The sequence below is a fragment of the Mesoplodon densirostris genome, chromosome 15, assembly GCF_025265405.1.
Source record: "Mesoplodon densirostris isolate mMesDen1 chromosome 15, mMesDen1 primary haplotype, whole genome shotgun sequence".
Lineage (NCBI taxonomy): Eukaryota > Metazoa > Chordata > Mammalia > Artiodactyla > Ziphiidae > Mesoplodon > Mesoplodon densirostris.
Window position 1 is genome coordinate 40408481 of NC_082675.1, and position 12828 is coordinate 40421308.

A 12828-nucleotide genomic window follows, 5' to 3' on the forward strand; every position below is an offset into this window, starting at 1 on the left:
GCAGGCTCAGTAGTTGTGGCGCACGGGCTTAGTTGCTCCACGGCATGTGGGATCTTCCCGGACCAGGGCTTGAACCCGTGTCCCCTGCACTGGCAGGCAGATTCTTAACCACTGTGCCACCAGGGAAGTCCCTGGGAGTATATATTTTTACCTTGTCTTTAAGGCTTTTATAACTGTATAGCTCTGCCCTATTTTAGTATTTTGTTCTAACTCACACTGTTTCATTTCATTCTGAGCTCTCACCTTACATTTTTCTTGCCTTTTTAACGTTCTCTACTCCTTTAGAAGTTCAGCTGAAACTTTTTTCCTTTTAAAATCAGCCTTTATTTTAATTATTTTCTATGTTTTTCATCTTTTGTGCTTCTTTTTATCCCTCTTAAACTTTTATATTTTCAAATATTCTTTATGTATTTTAAGATTATTAAAGAGATTTTTTAATTGGCTTTATCCATTGGGATCATGTATGGAAAATGTGGGCCCTGGCCTTCTAGGTCTGAGCCTAAGAAGGTAGCACAGAAAATCTTAGAGAGGTTAATCCTGTGGTACGTGACATGAAAATGAAAGGGCAACCTGGATCTTATTTATTTAAAATTAAGCCCTGATTTAAAATGCTTTTGCCTCCTTGACTATAAAATCAGTAAGGAAACGAGATTTAGGGTGACTCTAGAACCTAACTCTAGACTTCAAGAAGGTTTAATTTTCTCAATTTTATAAACCGTGGACAGGTTTCTCCATCTCCCTAGGAGATTCTGATCAGATTCTGGAAAAGGATCTATCTACACATACAGAACTGATTTTATTTTTTATTCTATTTTATTTTTAATTTTTTAAAAGAAAGTTGTCTTTTAATTTTTTTAATTAAAAAATTTTTTTAAACTATTTATTTATTAATTATTTATTTTTGGCTGCACCGGATCTTAGTTGCAGCATACAAGATCTTTAGTTGCAGCATGTGGGTTCCTTAGTTGTGGCATGCGAACTCTTAGTTGAGTCACGCATGCAGGATCTATTTCCCCGACCATGGATCGAACCCAGGTTCCCTGCATTGGGAGCGCGGAGTCTTAACCACTGGACCACCAGGGAAGTCCCCAGAACCGATATTAAAGTTCTCTAATAATAGATACCAACAATGTGTTCAGCACAGTGCTAATTATTTTAATTGCATTCTCTTATTTAAACCATATCTCAACAACTGTATCCACAGATGCTTGTTGCCCTGATTTACAGACAAGGAAACTGAAGCTTAGAGTGATGGGGCAGCTTGCTGGTGAGCTCACAACTAGCTCTGGGTATGACTCCATGACTCCAACCCAGTAACGGCAATGCCCACGCTCCCAGCCTCGATGTTATAGGAGCCAAATTACAGCAAGCCCACAGTGTAAACTTCCTGGACCTACAACTGTGCAAAGTCTAATACCATTGTGTTCCAAATCCTGCCAGTCTGCTTCCTCCAGCAATATAACTGGTATGATCTAAAACAGATGACCTCGGAGTAAACTCTATGCCATTTTTTAAAGGGATATCTTCCATTTCCACTTAAAAATTTTTTAATCTGAATTTCTCAAGCCATTTTTTCGACTGAGGAGCTAACGGGCTTTAGAAACAGTAATTCTACGACTGATTTTATCAGCCTCCATAGAGATCTATCAAAAACAGTATTAAGGCAGTCTGCAATTTATGATTACTGATTTTCCCTTGGCCTCTACCTCTGTGCACGAAACCCCAGTCTGAACTACATTATTAGTTCAAGAGACTCCAGTGACTGATTATTTTAGAAAACCTGCCTTTTATCTTTATGGAGTGAGGTTCAGCAGGACTTATTTTTGTGAAATCAGACAGAAGTTCTGAGAAATGAGGAATTCCCTGGTAATCCAGTGGTTAAGACTCCACGCTTCCACTGCAGGGGGCACAGGTTCGATCCCTGGTTGGGGAAATAAGATCCCACAAGCCACATGGTGCAGCCAAAAAAACAAACAAAAAAAGTTCTGAGATATGATAATAATAGCTAATATATATTGAATACTTACTATGTACCAGACTCTGTTTTGTTTTTTTTAATATTACTGCTGTCACTGTGCGTTTTATTTTTTTAATAAATTTATTTATTTATTTATTTATTTTTGGCTGTGTTGGGTCTTTGTTGCTGCACGTGGGCTTTCTCTAGTTGCGGGGAGCCGGGGCTACTCTTCATTGCAGTGCACGGGTTTCTTATTGTGGTGGCTTCTCTTGTTGTGGCGCATGGGCTCTAGGGTGCACGGGCTTCAGTAGTTGCAGTGCACGGGCTCAGTAGTTGTGGCTCGCAGGCTCTAGAGCATAGGCTCAGTAGTTATGGCACACGGGCTTAGTTGCTCCGCGGCATGTGGGATCTTCCCAGAGCAGGGCTCAAACCCATGTCTCCTGCACTGGCAGGCAGATCCTTAACCACTGTGCCACTAGGGAAGCCCCCAGACACTGTTTTAATTGCTTTTACATATTCAATCATCATAATAAATCTATGAGGGAGATACTATTAACATTCCCGTTATACGGATGAGAAAAAAGGAAGGATATATTTTGGTTCTCCTTTTTAACCTGCCTCTTAATAATTTGAAACCACTTTTAGACGATCTAGACACTAGCTTGCTGCTATAGAGAACAGAAAAACAAGTCTGTTCTTTCACATCAAGACTCTGGGAACGGCCTCAATAACAAAAGGTCCCCACCATCTTTCATCAGGAAAAATGGCTCAAGATCAACTACCATGAAGCCCAAGTTATCACTTTTGACACAAAATGTAATTGACCGAATTCAACTACCCTACAGTTCAATTCATTTCATTACTTAGGGGCACAGTTTGCAACTAATTTATTCTTAAAATTTTAACATTCACTTATAATTTTACATTGCATCCATGTACCATTGGAAATTTTTCTCTGGATGTAAAGAGAAATTGGTAGTTATTACTTAAGATTTTTCATTATTCCCATGCTTCCCAGAGTGGAATTTTCAAGCCTTGATTGTTATTTGTTCAGGTGTTGGAACTGACTTAAAACAGTTTTCTACGGAAAATCCTGGCCCTGCCCACAGGCATGGCCTCGGGTCACGCTGTAGGAGTGGGGATGACTCCCTTAGCCAAGTCTTGGGTCGACTTCTAAGTTTTTATAGAAAAACATCAATCCTACCTTCAGTTTGGGTGATTTTTAAATATGTGGACGTGCGCCTCCCTTAGCCAAGTCTTGGGTCGACTTCTAAGTTTTTATAGAAAAACATCAATCCTACCTTCAGTTTGGGTGATTTTTAAATATGTGGACGTGGCCTTAATCTGCGATATACAATTGCTCGCCAGGCCCTTGCCAAAGAATGTAACTTTGAACTGTTGGCTGCCTAGTTTTCATCAAAATCACGCATGCCAGACATAACTGTTCCTACAGGAAGGGAGCCGGATAATTGGAGAGCAGAGATTTTAGCCGCAGAGAATCACTCCCACTGAACTGCGCTGTCATTAGGCCTCCAAAATGCACTAAGAATCCCAGAAATCCGGTTACCATTGTGTTTGTTATAAGGACGCAATTGAAGACCCTAAGTAGCCCAGTTTACCCTTTATGAGGACTCAGGACCTGACAGCAAGGAAGAAGCATGTCTGCGGCAACAACCTGCTTTTCTCTTACAAGCACTGAGAGTCTCGTAACTTCTTCATTCGGCTGCAGAAAGCTGAGAGCTGAATCCAAGGCCCAACTGTATTTATTTCATAAGATATTACAGCATAAATTTCTATGTGCTAAGTCTCTCTGTGGTCTCATCTAGCTCTTCTTCAATTACCCTTGACCTAGATTTCTTTTAAATTCTATTCATAAGAAATGCTTATCTTATTTTCATCATCATTATTCTTTTAAGCCACAACACATCCTTTTGGGAAGACAGTTGAGGTGTTTGAATATGCTTATGTGTACATATAAATGAATGTATTCACAAATTGATCGGCATGAGATAAATTTGAGTGTTTATTTACATTAATTTTATCATTCTGTCGTTAACTGGCCAACACCTTTTTTTTTTTTTTTTTTTTTTTGGTCTCACCAAGCGGCTTTCGGGATCTTAGTTCCCCGACCAGGGATCAAACCCGGGCCCTTGGCAATGAAAGCATAGAGTCCTAACCACTGGACCTCCAGGGAACCCCCTGGCCAACTCCTTGAGGGCAGAGGGCCAGACTCCCTCTTTGCCAGAGTATCTCCAGCACCAGCTTGGAGACCACCTCCCTCCTTCATCTGCTCATCACATAAAGTAGCTGACCTGTGTTTAGGGGCCTTTTTATTTGAAAAGTAGGCAGCTTAGAATACCAGCTTGTAAGATGCATGGGAATAAGAACCTCACTTGGGGGCATAAATGCACGTGCTACTACAGAGGGCAGGTTGGCCTGCTCTCAGTGAACTGCTATTTTTCTCACCCTTTTTTAAACGAGTGCATAGGAATGAATTCAGTTAAATTAAATATGCACCTCCTACAGCACCAGAAAGGGCTCTGAGGGAGGCGAGTGAGAACATATCCCCCTCCCCCATATAATCCTCAAGAAAATCTCTGTTGTAGCCTGGGGAGGGGAGTTATAAACATATCTTTTTAATTGTGGTAAAATATACATATAAAATTTACCATTTTAACCGTTTTTACGTGTATAGTTCAGTGGCATTAAGTACATTCACATTGGTGTGCAACCATCACCACCATCCTTTCACAGAACTCTTTTCATCTGAAATTCTGTCCCCATTAAACAATAATTCCCCATTCTCCCCAGCCCACAGCTCCTGGTAAGCACCAATACTCTCTGTTTCTATAAATTTGACTATTCTAAGTAACTCATATTAGTAGAATCATACAGGACTTGACCTTTTGTGACTGGCTTATTTCATTTAACATAATGTCTTCAAGGTTCATCCATGTTGTAGCACGCGTCAGAATTTTCTTCCTTTTTAAGTCTGAATAATATTCCATTGTACTGATATACTATTTTGTTTATCCATTCATCTGTCAATAGACACTTGGATTGTTTCCAACTTTTGGCTACTGTGAATAATGCTGCTGTGAACACAGGTATACAAAATATCTGCTCAAGTCCCTGCTTTCAATTTTTTTCTTGGGTCATATGGTAACTCTATTTTCAATTTTTTGAGGAATCACCATACTGTTTTTCATTGCAGCTGTACCATTTTGCATTCCCAAAAGCAGTGCACAAGAGTTCCAACTTCTCCACACTCTCACCAACACTTGTTATTTTCTATTTTTTTGATAACTGTCATCCTAATGGGCACGAAGTGGTATCTCATGATTTTGATTTGTATTTCCCTAATGCTTAATGATGTTGAGTACCTCATCATGGGCTCAGTGGCCATTTGCATATCTTCTTTGGAGAAAAGTCTATTCAAGTCCTTTGCCCATTTTTCAATCAGGTTGTTTGGTTTTTGTTGTTGAATTTTAGGAGTTTTTTATATGTTCTGGATATTAATCCCTTATCAGATAGATGATTTTCAAATATTTTCTCCCATTCTATGAATTGCCATTTTACTCTGTTCACAGCGTGCACTGATACACCGAAGTTTTTCATTTTGATGAAGTCCAATTTGCCTATTTTTTTCTTTTGTTGCATGTGTCTTGCTGTTATAGCCAATAAATCACTGCTAAGTCCAGTGTCATGAAGTTTTCCGCTTGGAGCACAGTTTTAATAAGTCATTTTATAAGGGGTATGGAAAACATCTTTAGATGGGGCAGGAACATAACTAAAATGCAGAGGACGGGGTTATTATTTTGCCACTGCGCCCACATCTTAAGTAATCCTTGCAGTCGGACTCTGATCACCTCTGATGAGAAAACCATGTGAAAGAGGAGAACTGCCTCTAACCACAGTGACAGGGAACCTTAGGGGAAGGGTCTCCATTCTATTGATAGATCAACATTTACGTTCTTTCCCCTATGGATCCAAGATCCCTTACATGATATTGGAGCCAAACCAAGTGGGAGGGAACCCACAGGCTCCAGTTTGCTTAACTGAGTAATTTCACTCCATGCGAGTCGGATTATCCATGTGTGTTTCCTCACCGACACCCCCGGCCAATCTCTATTCCATTGTGTTGAGTGAAGACAGAAACCCTGACAAGCAGTTAGGAAAGGCTCAAGATCAAAGTGCTGGGTAGGTAACCAAGGCCAGTCCTGTCGAGATGCCTCAATTTAGATTTGTGGAGTCTTCCAACTGCTGACCCTGAGCAAGAAAAGAGCATGGTTTGAGCAACCAGATCACCAGCACTGGGATGGCTTCTCCCTGGCAAGGTCCCGAGTGTGAGAATCTGCACGTCTGTTCTAAACACTCACCAGCACAGGCTTTGAGGCAATCCTGTCCAGCTGAGAAGGGCTGCGGCAGGGAAATTATAATAAGAGTAATAACGACTGGTTCAAGTTGTCCTGTCCCTCCAAAGGCTGACATTCATGCCATCAGCCCTCATCACTGTGACCTTACTCAGGGCAGGAAAGCTGGCCAGGCAGAGCCAAATTAGCCCCTGTAGAAGGGAGGACAGCCACACGGCTCCTCTCCCCTCCTCCCAGCTCCATCCTGATGGGCTCGTGTCCTTTGCTTGTTGTGATTTAGGGAGGAAAGAGGGTAAGCGTTGCAGATGAACCGCTATCGTTGGACAGGCTTGAGTCTGCATCTCTGCTGTAACATTTACTAGTTGGTGACCTTGGCCAAATAATTTGCATCTCAGTTTCCTCAACTGTAAATGGGAGTAATGAAGTCCAACTTCATATGTCATGAGGGTTGACAAGAGGAAGTGTCCGGCACACATATATAACACTGACTATTCGCGATGCCTGTTCCCATGGTGAGTTGTGTGTCTCTCACGGATTCCCCTGGAAGTTCTTCAAGGTCAGGAAGCAGGTCTTATTCCTCATTAAGCCCCCAGAAGTAGATTCCTCAATAAATATTTGCTGAATGGAGAGCCACAAGAATAATCTCCTTCCCTTAATTCTATCATTCGGTTGTGAGTTCCAGGTAGAAAAATCAATAAAGAACTGTCCCCACCTCGCCTTTGCAGAGTTAAATCAGCTTGCTCTCAGGAGTTGCACATCAGAAGAATAGCTTCAAATTCTTGTCAGATTAAGGAGGCCTTTATGGAGCAAAGCAACTTCCTAAGTGTTTTGCATAACAACACACCCACGGATTTTAACTGAGCATGTTTCCCCCAGGTCCTCGTGGATTCATGAAACTGCCAGCCTGGCACCAGCATACCGACACGGGTTTTCCATCTAACACAAGCTGTATGAGTGCCTCGTGTTTCATCCACTCTGTAAATTTTTAAGCAACTATGTAAAAACAAAAAACTCAGAAAACAAAGAACAGATGATGGGTTGAGTTATTTCACTAAAAAAAACAATAATAAGTGTCTCCTTTCTGTCTTCCTCCCACTCTAATCGGGTATATTTGGTTTGGGGTTGTTTCCCTTTGCTCAGAGTTTGAATTGCAGCAGCTTCGTTCTGCCTATGAGAGAAGTCTGTGCTCTAGGCCAGGGGCACTCAAATGCGGTCCCTCCAAAAGATAAGGAGCTCGCACAGAATATAAGTCAGTGCGCTGCTTCCTTCCTCAAAAAGTCCTGCTATGAAAAAAAAAAGTCAGCTCAAACTAATCAGCGTGTTTAGTGCCAAGCGTGATGTTCATTCTGGCACAATCTCCTTACAGACAGGTAACAAAGAGCTCACAGGCTATCACCTTCTGTGGACCACACTCTGAGAAGCATTGTTCCAGGTTACAGAAATCTCCATCTGCCTGAGACATACTAGATTGACATTTACAATGGACTTTTGAGGGGTTTTTGGCCACCTAGCCTCCTTATCCCTTCCTTGGTAAAGCACTCCAATATAAAGCATCTGCCTCACCCTTTCTCAGTCTGTGGGTCCAGCTGGGGATCCTGTATGGCCAGGGCTGGCCAAACGCCCTGAGTCTCTCCAATCACAGTGAATGGTTCAGAAAAGTCATGATCCAGGACTGGTCAATCAATGTAAATCCATCCAGCTTTTAGACCTGGGATGGGCAGTGGTCCTGATTGATGCAATCAGGGTGAATTGTGAGACTCATGCAGAAGCTACAAGGAAGACAGTCTTTCCATTAGACTTAAAATTGTGAGGATGTCAGCCTGAAGTCAACAACACCCATGAGGCTAGAGCCTGGCTCTGAAATGAAGCAAAGACAGAGAGGAGAACTGAAAGAGAGACAGAAGCTGGATTCTGAGTAGGTCATTGGAACCTCTGGGTCAAGCCATGCCTGAAGCAGTTCCTACACTATGACTTTTCATTAATGTGAACCAGGAAATTTCCCTTTACTTAGACCAGTTGGTGAGCTTTCTAACACTTGAAACCAAGAGTCTCAAGTTTATGCATGACTACTGTACCCTGGGCTCATTCTAAAATCCATATACATTGATCCTAAAGAGACAAATCTGAAAAGGCAAAAGGTGGGAAGTCAGAAGAGCTGCCATTACCTGGAACTAGAGACAGGTTACCAGGACTTCCCACACCTAAGTGTTTTCCTCTGCCAGGTTATTAACATCTGCCTCACATATCAGGTGACTGTGAGACACATGAAAAGATACAAAGGAAATCACTCCGGAGAACACATGAAAAAGCACTATACAAACAAAAAATTATTAGCACAACACCTTAGTTATTCAAACTTCAAAACTCTGGCATCCATAAGTATCCAGAGCCTACAAAAAATTTCAAAAACTTTTGTACAACAATAGATTGTTTTTTGTTTTTTTTGTTTTCCAGTCAAATCCTATACTCTGCTATACAAGAGGAAGCTCCCCCTGCAGGCCAGAGGCCGTAAAGAGAGGCCACGGACTTGGAGGAGCCTGACAGCATCAAGAGCGGCAGCTGAGAGCCAGCCTGGCCCCCTGTTCTGGGCTCAGCACCAACGTGCTCTGTGTCTCACTTCTTAGGTCACCCAGGCTATTTTCTCCCCCATCACACACATCATCCCATCTACTCAAGCTTATGAATCATGAAAGGAAAATGATGATTTAATTTAGAAATTATCGATTTAATTTAGAAATTATCGCAGTTAATTCTCAGCCACTATTTTGCAGCTTTGGAGTTGTCCTAACAATACTATTATTATCCAGAGAGGCAGATTTTGTTTTTACTGTTTTCATATCTGAGGCCTAAGGGGCCAACATAACAACAAACTTTACATTAAAAGACTGAATTGTTTGAAAATTTCGCATTTTTTCAAACATTAGAATACAATCATTTTCTGATAGATTAAAAACAGCAATTAGAGTATAAAACCATTCCTGAAGACCTAAATAGATGTTTCTCCAAAAAAGACATACAGATGGCCAACAAACACATGAAAAGATGCTCAACATCACTAATCGTTAGAGAAATGCAAATCAAAACTACAATGAGGTATCACCTCATACCAGTCAGAATGGCCATCATCAAAAAATCTACAAACAATAAATGCTGGAGAGGGTGTGGAGAAAAGGGAACCCTCTTGCACTATTGGTGGGAATGTAAATTGATACAACCACTATGGAGAACAGTAATGGAGGTTCCTTAAAAAACTAAAAATAGAACTACCATATGACCCAGCAATCCCACTACTGGGCATATACCCTGAGAAAACCATAATTCAAAAAGATACATGCACCCCAATGTTCATTGCAGCACTATTTACAATAGCCAGGACATGGAAGCAACCTAAAGTTCCATTGACAGACGAATGGATAAAGAAGATGTGGTACATATATACAATGGAATATTACGCAGCCATAGAAAGGAATGAAATTGGGTCATTTGCAGAGACATGGCTGGACCTAGAGTCTGTCATATGGAGTGAAGTAAATCAGAAAGAGAAAAACAAATATCGTGTATTAACGCATATATGTGGAATCTAGAAAAATGGTACAGATGAACCTATCTGCAGGGCAGGAATAGAGATGCAGATGTAGAGAATGGACATGTGGATTCGGTGGGGGAGGGGGAAGTGGGATGAATAGGGAGATTGGGATTGACATATAAACACTACCATGTGTAAAACAGATAGCTAGTGGGAACCTGCTGTACAGCACAGGGAGCTCAGCTTGGTGCTCTGTGGTGACCTAGGTGGGTGGGATGGGGGGGTGGGGTGGGAGGGAGGTCTAAGAGGGAGGGGATATATGTATACATATAGCTGATTCACTTCGTTGTACAGCAGAAACTAATACAACATTGTAAAGCAACTATACCTCAATTAAAAACAAACAAACAAAGAAAACCTTAACTATATGAAAAAAAAGTTCCTGATTTTTAAGCCACGTTCTGAGACTCTGGTCAATGCTGATATTTATGGATTCTCCTCTGGTGGCAAAATAACTAAATTTTTGGAGTTCCATATCATATATAACATAGCTGGAAGAAATCTGTTCCTCACAGTACCCTCCTTTGAGGAGCTCAGTCCTGGGGTCTGGGTGGGAGGACAGAATGAACACTTGTTTCACTAGTGTCCCCGTGTACTGGGCATCAATTCCGTGCCAAGCATGCGAACCCACGACTAAGCCCAGCCCACCCAGGCCGTGTTATTGATGGGCAAGGTCACGGTCCCCGGAAGCAAGGAGCAGACTGAGCCCACCCTCCCTGCTCCCAAGGACGGGGTGTATCCACGCAGAGACTCCACAAATATCACTACTTCCTGCATCTCCATCTGCAGCTCTCCATCTTGTAAAACAAGTCAGTCCTTCCCTGTTATCTGGTTATCTTCAATTCAGGGAGTGGGAGCACTCCACGTTGGCCTCAGCCCCAAGACTTGTTCTTCAATCTAGCTGTACCATCGTTAAAGCTGTTGCTTTGCCCCCTATTGATCCAAGGCGCAACAAGTTAAAGGCAAAGGGGAAGAAGGGAAAGGGACCTCTAACACTTACCAGTCTGGACAGTGCTCTGGAACCAGCATAGATGATACCCACAAACAGCACTGAAGCAGGAAGCCATGTCAAAACATCAGATCTGTAAAAGGGAAAGAGGCCATAGATTTCTGTCACTTTATGTCCAAAAGACCTCGCTGGAAGGTACAACGCTCCCATACACCAAATACAGCACTCATGGTTGTCTAAACATCCCCAGGTGACTTGTGAAGCATGATTTGCTCTGTATCATTGAGAGGGACAGAAGCTGACCAAGCCATCCTGCCTACAGTCCATCACTCAGCCAACGATGCGGCGTTACTGATCCCACAATCGGGCACAGACGGGCTGGAGATGGAAAAGGTTTCCTGCAGATTGGGAGAAAGAACAGATCTGATTTTTTTTTAAAGAAGCAGTGAATGTTATTCTTTGGAATTTAAGTAGCCGGAGGCTTTGAACACATGCCAAAGTATTTTTAAAAAATTTTAAAGGCTATTTACCTAGGCAAGGTACCAAACAGCTCCAGGGAACCACAACAAAAGGAACCACAGTGTGAAAGGATGGAATTGAAAAGAGTGCCTGAACTTGAGCTGGGTGGCCACGTGCTGAGCCTCAACCGTTTACCTGGGATGCCAGTTCAGGGAATCTCCGAAGACTTCTCAAGGGCACATTTCTTTGATTCCCTTGTGGCCACACCAAGAACTGCTTTTTCTTTTTCTTTTTTTTATCTTTTTTTTTGGCCACACTGCGTGGCTTGCAGGATCTTAGTTCCCTGACCAGGGACCAAACTCGGGCCCCTGGCAGTAAAAGCATGGAGCCCTAACCACTGGACAGCCAGTCCCAAGAACTGCTTTTTCAACACAGTTTAGAATCTTGCTCTCCTCAGAATACCTTTCCTGTAGTTTCAGTTCTACAGTGAAAACCTGGGGGAAGAAACTTCATTTTCTTCTTTGCACAAATCAGAAAAATAGCTACTGTGCAGTTTCCTTGTTGACAGCAGATGGACTGGACCAGTAGTGTTAATTAAGATTTAAGAAATTATCTGAATCTTGGTTTGAGTAAACTTGTGATCTGCATGCAATATTAACTAGATCGGATAGCTTTTATACTTTCATACGTACACATAGGCTCTCCCCACCCTCATCAACATCCATTAGTTATTGAACTTTGTGAACTGGCATTGAAACATTACAACAATGTTTTGTTGCACCAATTTTATAAACTTTTACAGTGCAGTACAGTTATTTTTCAGAGACAAACCAAAGTTTAATTTCTCAAGGTTCATGCTGTTTGCTTTAGCAGCATTTGATGGTGGATCTTTTATACACATTTGTTAAAGATGAAAAATAAGCCAGATTGCAAATGCTTTTTCTTCCTTTTTTAAAGCAAACCATGTACCAAGTTTTTTGGTCCAAATTGTGTAGGATAAGTTAAATTGCATTCTAATAACCAATATGAGTGTATTTCTGTAAGTATAGTTATGTTGAAATAAAGTTTTAAAAAGCAAAAAAAAAAAAAAAAGCAAAATCTCAGTCTTTCCATACAGTACACATCACTGAGGGTGCAACTTGCTTCCCCCATCAGTTACAAATGCATTCGGTTCGCTAATTCAAGTTCCCAGAGTTATTCTAAAATAAATATAAATTAATGAAGACATTCCAGCAGGATATGACATAATAATCCCAAGTAACTCAATGAACTGCTCTCCTGGGATGGAGACTGTTCAAGAAGTGTTCTTTGTTAATTTTATTAACATGGGCAGGCACTCTATCATCAGACCTGCTTTTGTACAACTTCCCAGGGAACACGGCATGAAAATGTTTCTAGTCTCAGATAAGGCCTTCGAACCCTACTTCCTGTATATAGTCATTCAGCCAAACTCACAGCAACTTGCAAGGTGCTCACAGCGCCAGAGTTAATATTAACAGCAGCA

The 12828-nt window shown here is 41.5% G+C and overlaps 1 protein-coding gene across 8 annotated transcripts in view; it reads right to left on the reverse strand.

Annotated features, from left to right (window-relative positions):
* Window positions 1–12828, reverse strand: part of TMEM241 (transmembrane protein 241) — a 110062-nt gene that overhangs the window by 75302 nt on the left and 21932 nt on the right. For all 8 annotated transcript variants that reach the window (XR_009534539.1, XM_060119192.1, XM_060119197.1 and 5 more), the window contains exon 4: window positions 10917–10998. Coding sequence is in view for 7 of the 8 variants with exons in the window: in XM_060119192.1 (XP_059975175.1) it covers window positions 10917–10998 (82 nt within the window). In the remaining variant the exon portion in view is untranslated. The remainder of the gene's footprint in view (window positions 1–10916; window positions 10999–12828) is intronic.